General features: G+C 31.6%; 1 protein-coding gene across 1 annotated transcript; it reads left to right on the plus strand.

Annotated features, from left to right (window-relative positions):
- Positions 1 to 1,096: 1,096 nt before the first annotated feature.
- LOC134720715 (uncharacterized) lies at positions 1,097 to 17,595 on the plus strand. Its single transcript, XM_063583172.1, has 8 exons — positions 1,097 to 1,194; positions 2,665 to 2,858; positions 4,083 to 4,191; positions 5,208 to 5,339; positions 6,874 to 7,082; positions 11,700 to 12,009; positions 12,298 to 12,447; positions 15,634 to 17,595. The coding sequence occupies exons 1-8, from the start codon at positions 1,146 to 1,148 to the stop codon at positions 15,816 to 15,818; spliced, it is 1,338 nt and encodes a 445-aa protein (XP_063439242.1). The 5' UTR covers positions 1,097 to 1,145; the 3' UTR covers positions 15,819 to 17,595.
- The last annotated feature ends 1,275 nt before the right edge of the window (positions 17,596 to 18,870 follow it).

An 18,870-nucleotide genomic window follows, 5' to 3' on the forward strand; every position in this document is an offset into this window, starting at 1 on the left:
TATTACGTTATCAATAAAAAAAAATATCTAAACAACATTGTAGTAGGAAGATTATGCTTTCAGATCTGTTTATGTCTGCACTTTTGTGTTGACTTAAATTATTCTTGATATGGTCATGATTATAAAATAACTTTTTACAAAACGTTAAAGTTTCGTAAAAACTAACGATTTTCCCTACAAGTACACGAGCTTTATTTTACAAAACCGTTTGATAATGGGGATTTATCGATCACAAATTTCTCTTTTTTGGGCTCGACTCTTAGTTTTGTCCCCGTCAAGTGGAAGTTTTTAGCTCTTCAATACGGTGCTGTTATTCCTCTTTTATCCTATATGGGTATTTATATTTTGCCCATAAAATAAGACTTTTCTTTCACGTTCATCATCCCACTGATACCCGTCTTTTATATATCCTTTTTTTTTATTATATGCACAATCTTTCGTTTCTTTTATATTTATGAATTTACCAATTATTTAATTCTTGTGATCATTTAGTACCAAGTCATTTATCAAGTCAGGCTTTGATGCGAATCATCAAGTATACAATTATTATAATTTAGAACGTCAAACACGTGTTTCGTCTACATAAGACTCATCAATGGTGCATAAATAAAATTGTATGTGTTTTGGTCTGAAATTGTTTTATATATTTATTCTCCTTTTTTACAACGATGTCTGTATTCTTCTTATTTGGCTAGGTTTCATTTCCCCACCTTTTTTGGGAAGGGGAACGGAGTATATGAAGGACTAATATTTACAAAAATATTGAAAGCCAGTTATCCATTGTACTTCTATGTCAATGGTGGAAAATAGTGCCATAGGCAATCATACCACATCTTCTCATTATGTATATTACATGCATGGTATCTTAACGTCCAGAAATGTTTATGAGTTTTACCCAGATAAAAAAGATTTTTACAGGAATTTTTACAAAACGTTGTAGAATGGTAAATTCAAACGCATGACATAGTATATATACATACCATTTCCCTTTTATGCGCAATACATTTAAATCAATCGCAATTTAAATCGGTTTTCTGAAAATCTGAAATTGATATCTACAAGGTCAAATAACGGTTTTGAAACCTATTTTTAAATTGTTTGGACACGCTTAGACACATTTGTGTCTTGTTATAAATACCCTTAGAATGGTGACTTCGGTATTTTTCTATTATGCATTAATTTTCTTGTTAAACTGTAAGTATTATTCATTTAATGTAAAAAGAGTCAAAAATTGATGCTTACTAAAATTGACTTTTTTATTTTTTGTATTCCAATACATTTTTTGTAGATAAAATTTATTGTGTGTATGTTATATTACGTTATCAATAAAAAAAAATATTTAAACATCATTTAGGAGGATAAATATGCCTTCAAACATGTTTACATATGGGTCAGCATATCATATGACTTTAAAAGTGAAAAAAAAATGATATAAACCTATCAGATGTGTTCTGTCTTATCAATGATTTTAAACAAAATGTGTAGTTTTCGAATGCTGATTTTCCCACTGCATTCCTTCTTCAGCATTATAAAGATGCCATTAACTGTCTAGAATTTATAGTTTGTTTATATATTCACTATATGGTGTCTCAATATGGAAGATTGCAAGTTAAGTTCTTACAAAAAACTTAAACGGACATATTTTCTGAATATTTTGCAGACGCTAAAATAAGCGATTGTTTGTTGATATTTAAATAGAGCGTCACAAGCAATACAATATCTTTTTAAGGATTCATGATTAAAATATCGCGTTAAAAACAGATAATATGATTAAAAAAAGAGATAATTGTCCTCTTCAAATAACAATAGTTTTAACGTTATCGTTGCCCAATAATCCCAGTAATAATCACATATATTGATACATTGACACATAGATGGTTTAGGTTGCTTTTCTTTTTAAATTCTCTAGGTTTTTTTTCTAGTTTTTATTCTTCTTTTATATACATGTGTACTTGTATAATTGATTTCTTTTGTGCATTGTAAAGCGATTGTAGTAAATGATTTTTTTAGTAAATAATAGAAATAAAAGTATATGTGTACCCTAATTACAAATGTCTGACAAGAAAATGGAAGTAGAATACATTTTTAAATGGAATCTTTATAGAAATGGCGAGTTAAAGATACGGAAAGCGGAAATAACATGCAACAGCCAAAAGAAAAAGCATATCAAACACGTCATTTTGGTTTTATTTTAAAATAATAAGAAAATAACCGTAACTTCTATAAAATAAACTCTTTGGAATGCTTGTATCTTGATTTATCGTCTTCACGAACGCTGAAATCTTAACATTTGGATACGCCTTCTGTTGACAGGATTAAGGTTAACTTTCCTTTGAAATACTTCCGCTAGAAATTTTTAGATTTGTTATGTACAAAAAACAATGACAGCTTAACAACTTAAATTAAACATAATATATTGGCGTTTGGGTGGTTGTTGTTTTTCATTTGTGAAATTTGTATCGTGCAAAGTAAGTCAAAGACAGTAATACTTATTCAGTTATGAGGAATTGATGGTTAGTAGTTGTATTTCATTTTAAACACCTGTTTGAATTTCAAGTAAAATTTAAAACTACATGAGGCATATGTGTATAGAATATTGAATAAAATATATCATCTGTTCTTCTACATTCAGCATATAACTCTGATATAAATATTATATTACAGTGTATTGTGTAAAATCTGCTGATACACAGTATATGAAGACATCGATTCGGAATTATTTTTCTAATACCAGACATCACGATCCTAAATACAAAGACTATAAATATGCAGCCAAAGAATATATTTTTCGAGAATTCTTAAGATATGGACTTCGAACGCAATATCATACATTCAATGAGTCTTCTGTATCAAGAATTGTAAGTTATAATATAAAGGTTTGAAGATTTGAGGTATGTGTCTTTATGCCGCATAAAAGGCAAAAACGTATGGATTATAGATTATCGTTTTTGTACTACATGTTTAGATATGGAAACTCTATTCTTGCAAAAATCGCATACATGTAAGGTGCTTTACCGATGATTTACCAAACAAATACAAAATAGTGTTTGTGTTCAAATATTCTTGATAACAATTGCAATTGTATCTGTACTACTGACCCAAACCTTTATAATCTTGTTTCTAAAATTATTGTATGAAAATGACCTTGAAAACTTTAAGATATGATAGCAATCGGTTTAGAAATATGATCCTCAAAACACAAGAACATTTATTAAAAACCAAGTCAATATACTAAAATATTATACTTATATAGAAAGAATGCATAGCTATTAGAATTTAAATCTCTTACACGCGTGTATTCTTCAGCACAATCAAAACTGTGTGTCTTTTGTGACTGAGTTATTAAATAATTATCATTGAAAATTTAAGTGTAAAGTATTCATACATACAATATAGTATTCGACTACAAAATCTGTATATCTAAAAGTTAAGTTAAGCTAAAATCTTAAGCTCTCTTTAAATAAAATGAAATAAAATATGAAAAAGAATGTAATCTATCTATTATACGTCACATATTACAAAATTATGTATTTTTGGATAAAATGAGATGTAGATTAAACGCAAATAAGTTTTCAATCAAACGACACAAAATATTGAAAGGTTTACACCATGATTTATTTATAGCATATACTAAAACATGACGATATGGTATCATTGGAAATTACAAAACTCATCAAAAGAGACAAGATGACATATATATCAACCTCCGTAGGTCAGCGTACGGCCTTCGACAATGAAGACAGCCAATACCGCATTGTCAGCTACAACAGGCACCACAATGACAAATGTGAAACAATTCATACGAGAGACCTACCTACCCGATTTGTCTACAAATCAATAAACAAAAACAAAGTTGATTTAAAATATCAAACGAAAAAGACTCAATTACATGCCCCTGCCTTGCACAGGCATATACAGAATGTGGCGGGTTTTAAAATGTTTGCAAGCATCAAACCCTCCTCTAAACTAGACATATGTTAAAGGTGAAACAATATCGATCTCAATATCGCGTCACGTAACGAAAAAGTTGTTTGCATTTTTCTAAATATAAATATTAAGTAATTAAACGTGCATGTTTCTAGGATTATTTCCAATCAGTTATTGGTATATCAAGAGGCATTAACTTTGGAACAGCAAAAGACCGGATTATTGGACTAGGTGCACATTATGATACAGTTAAAGAAACCAAAGGTAACAATTGCATTGTATGACAACAAAACAGTGATACAGCCACACTTGATTAGAACCTGATTGTAAATAAAGGCAACAATAGTATACTGCTGTTCAAAAGTCTTAAAATCATAAAAGTCATAAAATGATATTAAACAACGGAAACCTTGAAGTGCAACAACAAACAAACGACAATGCAACACACATAGAAACGAACTACAAGACAACAACTGCCATTTTCCGGACTTTCTACAGGATATTTTCAGAAAAAATGGTTGAACCTGGCCAAACCTCGCGTTTTTATGTCATATTACATATACCACTTATATGACAACATTGCATGACAGGAATACAGTACACATGCATATAATTCAGGACAGAGAAATACATCAATAAACAATAAAATAGTACATTTATATAAGCTTAAACAGTGTATAAGTCATATCTAAACAATCCATGTTGTCAGCTAAACCTTTTTCTGTTGTTATTCCTATGGTTATGAATACGTATCAAAGACATATTCCTTATGATTCTATCACATATTCTTTGTTTTAGAAAGAGAATACCCAATATCTTAAATTATACTTTATTTTTACTTCTTTAAAATGTCTGATGGATGCATTGCGTGATTAAAAAAAGCAAAGAACATTGTTGATGTAAAAAAAAAATACATACAAAAATAAATACAGACAAACTTTATCTTTCACTAAAAATTTGTATTTATTAAGAATGTCATTATAATACAAGTTTTGGATACATACTCAAATTTAGTCAAAACCTGTTAAAATTGAAGTTTTGAATTTCCTAAATGGTGTAAAATAATTCAAGGGAAATTGGCCCTACCTCTTTGGTCTCTTTTCCTTGAATAAAACGAGTTAAGTTTTAATATTAATTCAAATTGTTTGACAACGATATTTAAAAATGATTCCTATTCAATTAGATAATTTAGTTACGTGTGCTAAGAACAAACGCATAGAGCTGAAACGACGGTTTGACCAACTTTCAAATACACATGTAAAACTATTTATGTTCCACAGGAGTTGATGATAATGGAGCAGGAGTTGCAGCCATGTTAGAAGTTGTCAGACAATTGACTGATAGGAATAGGAATGGTGTCAAAAGGGAAAATACAATGATTTTTGTAGCGTTTGATTTGGAAGAAGATGGATGTATGTTTATTTTCTTTTTTTGATAGTCCAAATTAACTTAAATCTATGTTATATAGGATTTTGTAGTTTTAAAGAGTTCTCTCTCTTATTCTACAGCAGGACATTATGAATCACATATCAGTAGCAAATAGTATTAACAACATTACAGTCTTTTGTCTCAAAGCACCTATCAAATGGAGAAACACAAGTCTAATATTTACAGACTCCTTACGTGTATTTCTTCATTTAAGTTTAGGGGTTTTTTTTAGTAGAAGTATCATAATAGTATTTTATTGGGAAAAACTATAAGGAAATTTGAATCAATTCTTGCAAAATAAAAGCAAACCGTAAAATTTCAACAAGTTGTTTGAATTTACTTAGGCACATTATAAGATAGTAATTTTGTCGGAGTCATCATCGAGAGAACGGCTTAATTTTATAGCTGACTATGTGGTATGTGCTTTGTTCCAATTTGAAGGCTGTACAGTGACCTATAGTTGTTAATTTCGGTGTCATTTGGTCTCTTTTGGAGAGTTATCTCATTGGCAATTATACCACATCTTCTTTTTTTATTAGTTAGCACAGTTAGCTGAATGTATAGGTCACTCAATTCATTAACCACCTCTTCAGTGCTTAAGTTAAACTCAGGATTTTGGTTCTGTTTCGGTCTGTTGCAAAGCGGTAACAAAACTATTGATATTCACCTATATGAAATAAGGAGATATTGCATGATCGCTATTGAGATAACTGTCCATTAGTGACGAAATGCTATGCATCTAAGCAAATTTAGTTATCAAAGGTATCAGGCTTATAATTTGATCTACCAGACACGCGTTTCGTCTACGTAAGACTCATAAGTTCTGCTCAGATCAAAATTGTTGAAACCAGAACAAGTACAAAGTTAAAAAAAAACATTGAGGTCTCAAAATTTCAAAAAGTTGTGCCAAATATGGCAAATGTAATGTATATTTGAACTTTAATATTTCTTCAAAAGGCATTCAACAGTGAGCAAAATCCATGCCATACTAAGCTACTAAAGTCCTCAGGAGGATAAAACAAAATTAAACAATTTAAACGAATAAATGTGAAAACCCAATGACTGGTTTATGCTGAAACAATAAACGGGAAACGAATATGTTAGACAGATTCAAACAAAAACTACTGCAAAGCAGGCTCTTGGTTTTTTACAGGTGTTCTCAATTAAGGCGGGTCCAACATGTTTATACCCCTGCAGTCCTTCCCTTACCCTTAACAGCGGATTAACAGCAAAATGTAAAAATCTGTACAAAAGGGCACAAATAACTATAATCATCTAATGTATGTAAAAGAAACAAAGCACCGATCATAAATTACAAGGTCAAAAACTTCAATCAATGAATAAATCATGTTTCCCAGGCTAAAATTTACGAAACTATATCTTATGAGAACACGAAAACGAATTATTTCATAATGTCAAGTAATTAAGTAGGAAGGCAGAAATATAAAAAGTTACACATACGTACTGCAATGTTTAAGGTAATTGTTAGAATATAATTGCATTTCTTTTTTATCGCAGATTGTGTCCCACCGCCAAGTTGCAAACTTCCTGGTATGCCATTGGCTGGAAGCCGACATTTTGTCCAGAAATGGCTACCTGCTTGGTTACGTATAAATTATGGCAATAATATACCGACAGGAATGCATGGTGTAATTATATTGGACACTATGATGGAATATAATACCTCGGCCAGATCTCAGATGATTCCACCAGATATTATACCCCAGGTAAACTATATCAATTACCCTTACACGATATTAAATCCCATTGAATAACACCGAAATTTTTAATTATGTTGACCAAATACACTTTTGATACAGGTATCGTTTTAAACCACACAGGTGATGGAAAAAATTAACTTGCCTATGCATTTATTAAATTGTGTGTTTGTTTTTGTTGCACTCTGGGTGTTCTGTTGTTGCACTTTGTGAGTTCTGTTGTTGCACTTCGGGGTTTCTGATGTTGAACTTTGATGTTTCTGTTATTCCGTTGTTTCCCACTATAGTTGGCGTATTTCCTCGGTTTTAGTTTGTAACCCTGCTTTGATTTTTCTCATGATTTATGACTTTTGAACAGCTGTTAACTGGTATTTCATTCATAAACTACATAATAGTATCTCTGCTATCAATAGATAAATGTTTCTTATTACAGATGTCCCTTTGAAAATATCATTATGGACCATTTCATTATAATCCTTATGGAAAGAGCATTCCATTAAATGTATTCCTTTAGAAATAAATAGTAATATTTTCAAATATTTTGAACATTGATGGATTTAAAGGAACTTGCCGAAAGTAAATAAATTATTCAGAAAAGAAAGAATGGGAGGCGAATGAAGTAAAATACCCTGACAATCTTTATAGATTAAAGTTATGTATATTTGGTATTAATATTTTTGCGTTTTCAAAACCTCTTAATCTAAAGAGACGTTTACTCAAGGTTAGACCTTTTGAATAGGTTACAAGACCGTCTTATAATATAGGAGGATGAAGGTAGCACTCCGCAGTTAGATGTGTAGTTTCGAATTTTGGTTCCTGGGGATTTTTCAAATACGAGAGCTAGTGTGCAATGAAATTCATTTTTGGATACTGTGGATTCATTTATTTTCGTTGGTACCAATTTTCGTGTATTAAGAAAAACTTGCATTTTCGTGGATATTTAATTTCGTGTTTTTGCTGAAGTCTGCATACAAACCTATAGAAAAATTAACATTCGTTGAATATTTAATTTCGTGGTTTGACTGTGCCCACGAAATCCACGAAAATTGGTATCCAACGAATAATAATGAATCCACAGTAGCTGAAAATTAAAATAGCCTTCATAGTGGGTTCATAGGAAGATCAAAATAATGTAATGTATGTCATAATATTCTGTTTTCTGTATGACAGTCCGTAATATTTTTCCAACTTTTTTGTCGCTCGAATTTATGCTTACATTTTACGAAAAAATGAGGCGAAATACAGCCATTTTGTATTCGATCACTTGGTAGATTAATGTCAACAGTTTCAGAAAAGATATCTCTCAAAAGCATTGAAAAACTAGTTTAAACCAAATTTTGGGGGAATATGTGACATTTTCATCCCTCTTTTTTTGCAATATTATATGGTAAATAAATGCAGAAATGTTGCCATGTATACACAAAAAAAGGAATAATATTTCACCGTTTTAGCTTTTGAAAATCAAATCTATGGAAAATATTGATCACATACATATGCACATGTATGCCACAAACAGTTCCATTAATGTATTAAAAAGCTAGGAATATAGGATGATTAAAAATTTTGTGGCTCAATTTTATTTTCATTTTCTAACTTTGGGGCGCTACCAAAAGCCAGACTGTTCAGGAGCCTGTATTTAAGTGGTTTCCGTTTCTTGATTTGTAACATATTTGTTTTTCGTTACCAGCATATGGAGTATATGTGTCTCAATTGATACGTTACTCTAGAGCTAGCTCAAACTACGTTGATTTTGTTGAACGAGGAATACTGCTATCTCAAAAGTTGCTACGGCAGGGCTTTGAATCAATCAAATTAAGGTCATCACTCAAGAAATTTTACGGTTGCCATCATGAGCTGATTGGCTATTATGACAAAAGTGTGTCAGAAATTATATCTGATATTCTTCCTCAGTCATAATAACCTTCCATCATGACCGAACTGAGCAAAGAAATAACACGACGGGTGGTGCCGTATACGGTGCAGGAAATTATTACCCTTCCGGAGCACCTGATTTCACTCCCGGTTTTTATTGGAGTTAGTGGTGTTTCTTAATTATTATTTATAACTGTTGATGTAAATGTCCTTTGGTTTTGTGAGTCTTTGTTTACTCCTTGGTTTCGATTGTTATTATCTTTGTACATACATTATACCGTTAAAAGTCTCTATTGATTTGTTTTACATTTGTCATTTGTGTGTCTTTTATACCCGACTTTGCGTCTTGGTTTCACACAATGTTGAATATCGTGCGGTGATATTTTGTAATTTATTACTGTGTCATTTGGTCTCCTGTGAAGAGTTGTCTCATTGGTTATCATACCGATTTTTTTTTTATACTTACGGATGGGCGGAAGGACATGTAGGAGAGCGAGAAGGGTTATATCCGTTGTTTGTAATAAATTGTGCACTATATTTATCAAACATGTGACCCTTCTCTAATATTCATTTCGGAAATAGTTTGAAGTTTTACAACAAAAATGTACATATGAGCATAGGTTGGTCCCCGTCCGTAAAATCTTCGGAATATACAAATATCAATTACAGGTATTATCAAGAATTTCAATAACGGCCGTGAAACAGACTAATATGAGCAATAATTGAACTAGAAAATAGAAAAGAAAATGTCATACTCCGAGAAAATTTATAAAGCAAATGGCGAAATCAATAGCACAAATAAAGGCAACAGTAGTATACCGCTGTTCAAAACTCATAAATCCATGGACAAAAAACAAAATGGGGTAACAAACTAAAACCAAGGGAAACGCATTAAATATAAGAGAAGAACAACGACACAACACCGAAACGCAACACACACATCAAACGAATGCAAAAACCACTGTCATATTCCTGACTTGGTACATGTATTTTCGATTTATGAGTTTGACTATCCCTTTGGTATCGTTCGTCCCTCTTTCATATAAATGATCATTATACTACAGCTGTAATGGTAATCAAGGAAGAACAAATGTTCTCTGGAAGCATCCATATGTTCAACAATCGAGACTGTTGTAAAAGGCTATCTATACATTTTGCATTACAAAACTTTGAAAACATGGATACGTCTTTCGTAATGGATAACATTGTACTGTTAAAATGACCGAACCCTTATTGCTGTTTGCTCAGTTTTAATACACTGACAATCGACTACAGCTAAATATTTCAACTTTGATTGTTGCCAACCTTTTATTATGCTATTTATCAATTCATATTAAAACTAAGCAGTTTAAATAAAATTGAGCTTTCGTGTCAGTATCCTTTGGCAAATAAATAAAGAAGAGTTTTATGGATAGATAATACTAAAATAGACTGAAACTTACAGTTTCAAAGTTGGTATTATTCAGATTCAGTAGTAACAGTACATTTACAGCATATTAATTTTATATAACCATTTTCTACATTTGTCAGGAATATTACAGTTCTTGTCCATTCGTTTTTGATGCATTTTGTTATTTGATTTTGCCATGTGATTATGGACTTTCCGAATTGATTTTCCTCTAAGTTCAGTATTTTTGTGATTTTACTTTTTTTGTATACATATAAAAATAAGAAAAATTGGCGTGATTCCCAATTAGACAACTATCCACTGATGTTCAAATGACGTGGTTATAGGCAATTGAATTTCATCGTTCGGCCTTCTACAATAAGAATATCTAAAACGGTATAATCAGCTATAAAAAGCATCGACATGAAAAACGTCAAACAACTCAAACGAGCCTAAATGCAATTTACGAAACAAAATATTACTTGTTTTATTGAATATATTTTAATAACAGTTTAATATGACTGGTACCTTTGTAACTATTAGCATGTCGAAATTTTCTATTGTAATTTTTTATTGTTTATTTCTCTGTCCGTAATGTTCTTGCATTTATGTGTAGTCCAGTCATGTAGTCGTTTATAAATCTAGTACAGTTTGTTAGCTATTATTCGTGTGTTTCTCTGTCCTATATGTTCTCCCATTTATTTGTATTTTTTTCCTGTCATGTAATGTTGTCATTTAATGTTATATCTAACATTGCTATAAAAGCGGGAGGTTTGGAATGCCACAAAACCAGATTCAACCCACCATTGTTGTTTCTTAAAATGCCCTGTTCCAAGTCAGCAAAATGGCCATTGTAATATCATAGTTCGTTTCTGTGTGTGTGTACATTTAAATGTTGTTTCTGTTGTGTCGTAGTTCTCCTCTTATATTTAATGTGTTTCCCTAAGTTTTAGTTTGTAACCCGGATTTTTGTTTTCTCAATCGATTTATGAACTTCGAACAGCGGTATACTAATGTTGTTTTTATTTATAGTGTTATATTTAACATTTCCATTAAGGCGCGAGGTTTAGCTAGCCGCAAACCAGGTTCATTCCACCTTTTTTCTTAAAATGTCCTGAACCCGAGTCAGGAAAATGACAGTTGTTATCTTATAGTTCGTTTCTGTGTGTGTTGCATTATCGTTTTTGTTTTTGTTGCACTTCAGTGTTTCTTTTGTTTTGTAGTTTTCCTCTCATAGTCGATGTGTTTATCTCAGTTTTAATTTGTAACCCAGATTTGTTTTCTCTCAAACGATTTATCACTTTCGAACATACTACTGTTGCCTTTATTTATATTATGCAGTATTCATTAATCTAACTATTTTTCAGTTTAAAGAAGCATTTCCAAAAGCCTATGCCAGTATAGCTTCTGACAATTTCCAAGGAGACTTTCTTAATTTGATATACCGAAAACAAACTAACGATTCATACTTAGCTGCAGAATTTCTTACGTCTTGGAGAGAGCTGGGGAAACCGCAATATGAAATTGAATCTCTTCCTCTAACTTTTATAAAGTTTAGCGACATACCATCTGATCTACAAAGTGTTCTGATTAACTTCATACGTAGTGATCATGGGAACTTTTGGGAAAGTGATCTAAATGAGAAAGGATTACCAGCCATCTGGTTGACGGACTCAGGTAATGTTTTATTGTAGAAATAATTTAAAATTTATTTTGTATTACCTTTAATTTGTTATGATTGTTAGCTATAATACCTATTATATGTCCTCAGAATCGACTATGTATATAACATGTATGAAAGACAAAATTAAAAATAAGGATTCTTATTATTTTAGACGGCTTATTAGCATTTGAGTCATGCTATGAAATTTTGATGGTGTAAAATTTTAGTCAATTTGAAAATAATTAACGTTGAAAAGTTGTGTTAAGAACATGTAAAATCTATCATTTCATTTGTTTTTGTAGCCAATTTTCGGGGTGATATGATACAATGTTATCATCATGAATGTGATAACTTGCAAGTTATGCTGACCGATGAAAATATCAATTTCCTTGGGAAAACTGCTGATGCTATCGTTACGACGATACACAAACTTTCAGGACCATCGGGATCCGGTTCGTAAATTTACTATACTTTATTATTGAGTTTCGCGTTTACACATGATCCGTGTATCACTTGGACCTTTTTGGATTTGGAACTGTTTATCAGTAGGAATTAAGAATGCTTCATGTTTACGTCTACGGTGTAGGAAATGCTTACCCTTCCGGAGCACCTGATTTCACTCCCGGTTTTTAGTGGAGTTCGTGTTGTTTCTTAATTATTATTTATAACTGTTTATGTAAATGTCCTTTGGTTTTGTGAGTCTTTGTTTACTCCTTGGTTTTGATTGTTATTGTCTTATGACGCATTTAGATAAACACAACCTACATCGTTAGATTTGCCAGTTTACCATGACAAATCTATACTATTTTCAATGTCATTTGAGCCATACATCAATGATCTTTATTTCCAATTAATTCGTTATTGTACAACAATCAAAAAACCAATTGGGATTATAGCAATACAGACACAAAAATTACATAAGAAAAAATCAGAAATGATAAAAGAGGGACGAAAGATACCAAAGACAGTCAAACTCATAAATCGAAAAGAAACTGACAACGTAATGTTTAAAAATGTAAAAAAAAGAAGAAAAAGACAAACAATAGTACACATGACACAACATCGAAAAATAAAAAATTAGCAACACGAACCCAACCAAAAACTATGGGTGATGAAATGCACCTTAAAAAAAGTGATTGGTCTCCTTTTTACCAGTTACAAAGAAGGGAGCTACGAAATCGACAATGATTTTTTTTGAACAGATACATAAAGTACATGAAAAATTACAAAACTAAGTTAATGATACGCAACAAAATGGTTACGTGACACATAATTCCGCAAATCAGTCGTCCTGATAGCATCATTTGAACAACTTTTTCGGTCTGTGATAAAGTTTTAGAATGAAAATTGTTTATAATAATTGGGAAATGAAAACAGTTTTGCGTTGGCTTGCATGCAATTTTCTGGATTCATCTTGATCTGGAACTCTCAAGCCGGGAAATTCGAAGCCAAATGATGTGCAAATACTTCGGGATATATGTTTGTTATTGTTTTATAATTTGATATGGTGAAGTTGAAATCATCCCTTCGTAAATTTTACGGACGCCATCACGAGTTAGTTGATCGTTATGGAATAAGCGTTTCACAAATGATATCGGATATGTTCTATATACTAAATTTAGTCTTGGTATCTATGATGAGTTTATTTCCAACCACTGGGTCGATGCCACTGCTGGTGGAGATTTATTTCCCCGTGGGTATCAAAAATTCAGTAGTCAGCACTTTTTGTGCTGACATGAATTGTCATTGATTTAGTTAAATTTATAAAATTACTGTTTACAAATTTGTGATTTTTTTTTAAATATTAAGGCTTTCCTACCTCAGGCATAGATTACTTTAGCTGTATTTGGCAAAACTTTTAGTAATTTTTGTCCTCAATGCTCTTCAACTTCGTACTTTATTTGCCATTTTTTACTTTTTGGGGTATATACTTAATTTAGTCCTGGTATCTCTGATGAGTTTATTCCTTAAGTCGTATCTACAATCCCCTTCCCTTTCATGAATGTGACCTACCGAATGAGACTATTTACCGGATTTTTTATTACATAAGCAACACGATGGGTGCCACATGTGGAGCAATATCTGCTTACCCTTCCGAAGCACCTGATATCACCCCTAGTTTTTGGTTGGGTTCGTGTTTCTTATTCTTTAATTTTTCTATGTTGTGTCATGTGTACTTTTGTTTGTCTGTTTGGTTTTTTTTTCATTTTTAGCCATGGCGTTGTCGGTTTTTTTTTTATTTATGAGTTTGACTGTCCCTCTGGTACCTGTCGTTCCTCTTTGAAAAAGTATTACTGAATTCTAAAACATGCATTGCCAAGCTCCTATTTAAATAGAATGGTCCTTACAGAGAATTAGTATAATGATACGAAGTATGAATAACGCTTGAAAAAGAAACATGTTATTTTTTATATCTAATTGACATCAACAAATCAAATGATTTTAATACTAGTAGATGTTTTCCAAAATGAATCAAAATCATAGATACTCGAACAAGTTGAATCACATAAATACCGAACTCAGAGGAAAATCAAACTCGCTTATCAATGGCAAAATCAAAAGCTCAAACACATCAATCGAATGGATAGCAACTGTCATATTCCTAACATAATACAGGTATGTTCTTAAGTAGAAAATCGTGGATTAAACTAGCTTTTATATCTATCTTAACCTCGCACTTGTAAGCTATTCGTATGCTATTTCATTATATTGACAACGATGTGTAAACAAAACAAATAAACGTAGTAGGTAAAAATAATGTCTAAATAGGGGACGACATTCATAACTGTGTTATAATCTTAATTTCTCTAAATAAAAATATGTAACAAAGAAACACAAAAAGGCATAAAGAAAAATCACATAAATTAAAATGAAAGACAATAATACATAAATTGATCATAGCACAATAACAAAATTACGGGATGTCAAAGTATCGAGCCACGACAAATGAATATCACGAAAAATAGACTAAGCTGTAAATGTAGTATTCCAAAAGATAAGAAAAAGGAATAATATAACACGTCATTAAGATGATAAACAACTTCAGTACTAGAATCTATACTTCAAGACCATCGTGTGTTATTTGTGAAATTGATACGGAATATTTATCAAGGTCTTGTTCCGATGAACGTTTTTAGAAAAGGGTTAGAGTTACTAGAGCTAACATGTTTAACCCCGACACATTATTTATATATGTGCCTGTCCCAAGTCAGGAGCCTGTAATTCAGTGGTTGTCGTTTGTTTATGTGTTACATATTTGTTTTTCGTTCATTTTTTATATAAAAAAGGCCGTTATTTTTCTCGTTTGAATTGCTTTCATTGTCATATCGGGGCCTTTAATAGCTGACTATGCGATATGGGCTTTGCTCATTGTTGGAGTCCGTATGGTGACCTTTATTTGTTAATGTCTGTGTCATTTTGGTCTCTTGTGGACAGTTGTTTCATTGACAATCATACCACATGTTCTATTCTTATATAGACGTTCTTTGCATACCTTCCGATGAATTTTTTTATTTTATTTAAAAGGAGAATACGTTCTTTGCAAGTTATTTCTAAATCTCACCATTGAAATGTGTATAATAATTCGTTGAATTGTCTAATTCGTGTTGCTTTTTTCAAATGTTCAAATATACTTTTAGGAATAAAAGATGATTCTTCCCATAAAGGTATCAGTGCAGGCGGCATTTTTGGAATAATAATAGCAGTTATAGTACTACAGATTCCTTTAATTGTGGCATGCATAATGTGGAGGAGAAATAAGTCAAATAATGAACAGAAGAATTCAAATGAATTTGAAAATCCTTCTTATGGAAACAATCAATAAGACGGATGGGGGAACGTGTGTCCGGCCATAACTTTGTTTTGTTTAACAATGCTGTCAACGATAAAGCGTTCCAATGAACTAACTTTTAACATATATCAAACTCCCTATATCTATGTTTACAGGTATGGTATAATTGTTGTATCCTTTAAATTGTATTATACCTTTTACCGGTGCCAAGTTGTTATAACCCTGATATGTGAGAGCAATACTGTGGATCCAATATCATTCGTGGGATACCAACTTTCGATGATTTCCTTGGTAAAGATTAACCAAGTATTTCAATATTCATCTTCTATAGGCATGTGTGAAGACTTTCACATAACCAAAAATCAAATATAAACGATTTTTTTCCTCCATCTACGAAAAATTATACCCACAAAAATGTTTTAATTCAAAGAAATGTGTTTAATCTGCGACTTAGTTTATTTTTTTAAACGGCAGCATATTATTGAGAGTCATCGAAGAAAGATAAAGATTCTTTGCTTTTTGAAACACTTTCAACTTGCGTGTGTTATTGTGTGTGTGTTCCATATTGTGTCTTAGAATATTATAAAACAAACTATGCAAATTAGTTTTGACTTCTCATGAAAGATAATGTGCGTGTGTGCATTTAACTGTAATGCATATGCTTGGGTCCATTCAAATACGCATACTAAAGGAAAATTGGGCATATAATTTCTGGATTTCATCATTAGACTAGAACATATTGTAAAGGAAAACAACATGACAAATATATTTTTTTTAAACTCAGTGCAGCAATTGCAAGTAACCAATTAAAACAATATGTGACTAGCAATCATAACAAACTTTTTCCATTGTCAATCATTCAATTTTGTTATGCAAAACTTCAGCAAAAACCATAAAGACGTTACAGTATGAATACAAAACTGGAAAGCCTTTTTAATCGGCCAAGCATGCCCTCAAATTTCAAAAGAATGATAAACTGTTGGATTAATGTTTTGACTAACACACATGTTACTTCATAAGGCTTCCGCTTCAATATTTGGCAAAGAAATGTTTTACATTTATATGATAGTTTTATCTGCAAAATTAAACCAAGAAAGGTCAAGCAATAACAAAAACCACAATAATAAAAAGTACATATGCACCCAAACATTTTCCTTGTTATGGTGGAATATGTAAGTAAATCGATCTAAACTGTCACGTAACAGTGATTGGTCTTTAGTATAATTGTTACGTATGTACCTTTTCTAATATATACTTATTTTATCGGAAAGTTAACAAGCGATGAAACAAAAAAGCTCGTACAAAATGAAGTACATAAAACCGGAAGTGAGACTAGGCCTTACAGTCTTCAAAATCTTGAGCACGATTATCGAACTCACTGAGAAATCAATTAATCGAAAAACTGAATTTGGTCTTTTTAGTAGAAATGTTGTACTCTAAATGCTGTGTAATGTTTCATGACTGTAGAAACAGGTACCCCGAAAGGTTATGTATCTTCTGCAAACTTACTGATGAGTCTTTTGTAGACGAAACACGTGTGTGGCGCAAATTCAAAATTTGAATCCTGGTATCTATAAATTTATTTATTTGTTTTGGACTAAACTTTTGTTTTTAAATATTTTAAGATCAGCAACATAAGTATATAAACAAAGAAAGTTTTATCAAACGACCTAAATATTCAAACTTGATACTGGCATTCAAATGTTCACTGGTATTTCAAAGAATCTCTTTACCTCATCAATTATAAACGGAATCCAAAGGTAACCCAAGTTTACGTCAACAAACATCAAGCTAGACCAAAGTATCAACATATCTACGAACAAACGGAGATTCAAATTGCAATTGCTGATATTCGAAGTAAGATAAGACTAATAAATTTATCTGTGAATTGAAATTAGATTTTAATTGATCATATGAACCTTACAGCATCTGAAGAGACTGAAACTAAAACTTTAAGTCTAGTTCCGATGTTAAGGTTACCTATTACATACATTTTCATTTTGTTAATTCGGTGCTTTTTAGATACATGTATATGGCTTGCAGGCAATCCAGTCCTGATAAGTAGCTATTTATAGAGTTCAGAATGTTACTGTTTGTGATGGAGGTAATTTCAGATTAGCACTTCAAACGCATGAAATTTAAAGTGTTGTTTTCTCTTTATCTGAATAAAGACTAAACATATCTTTATTGCCTGATATAGTATTGTCTGAACAGTACTGAATATACTGCTGTAAAACTAAAAATGATTAGGTAATTCAGTATGCTCAGAGTAGTTTACATCAAAAATACCATTTCAGTTCAAATGGTTTACTAGTTAAAACTAAACTATATTGTCTATATAGGAATCTGATATTCAGTAGTTGTCGTTTGTTTAGGTGGTTCTTAATTAAGTGTTTCTCGTTTTTTATATACATTAGATCGTTGGTTTTCCCGTTTGAAAGGATTTACACAAGGAATGTTTTGGGCCCTTTATAGCTTGTTATCTGGTGTGAGGCAGGCTCCGTGTTTAAAACTGTATAATGGTTTACTTATATAAATTTTGACTTGGATGGAGATTTGTCAAATTGGCACTCCTACCTTTATCTATATAGCACAAACGTTATATTTTTTCAAAATAACTTAAATGAAATCAGCCTGAAATCGGAAATAAACGTGGGAAATCATTAGTTCAAAAAAACTTAAATGAAATCAGCCTGAAATCGGAAATAAACGTGGGAAATCATTAGTTAAAAAAAAACTTAATTGAAATCAGCCTGAAATCGGAAATATACGTGGGAAATCATTAAGTGTGAGCACTGTGTGCATTGTTTCAGTTAAGTAACTGTGATCACCCCAAGTTTTGGTGGGGTTTGTATTGCACAGTCTTTAGTTTTCTGTGTTGTGTTTTGTGTACTGTTGTTTGTCGGTTTGTCATTTTCTTTTTTAGCCATGGCGTTGTCAGTTTATTTTTGTGAGAAGTGCTCTTCAACTTGTACTTGTACTTGTTTTGGCTTTTTAACTGTTTTGATATGAGCGTCACTGATGAGTCTTGTGTAGACGAAACGCGCGTCTGGCGTATAAAATTATAATCTTGGTATCTTTGATA

This window comes from Mytilus trossulus, chromosome 6 (assembly GCF_036588685.1).
Source record: "Mytilus trossulus isolate FHL-02 chromosome 6, PNRI_Mtr1.1.1.hap1, whole genome shotgun sequence".
NCBI lineage: Eukaryota > Metazoa > Mollusca > Bivalvia > Mytilida > Mytilidae > Mytilus > Mytilus trossulus.

Coding starts and splice junctions, on each gene's coding strand:
- LOC134720715 (XM_063583172.1), top strand. CDS start 1,146: ATGGTGACTTCGGTATTTTTCTATTATGCATTAATTTTCTTGTTAAAC. Junction 5,340..6,873: donor TGATTTGGAAGAAGATGGAT/GTATGTTTATTT, acceptor TTTTTATCGCAG/ATTGTGTCCCACCGCCAAGT. Junction 7,083..11,699: donor CACCAGATATTATACCCCAG/GTAAACTATATC, acceptor ACTATTTTTCAG/TTTAAAGAAGCATTTCCAAA.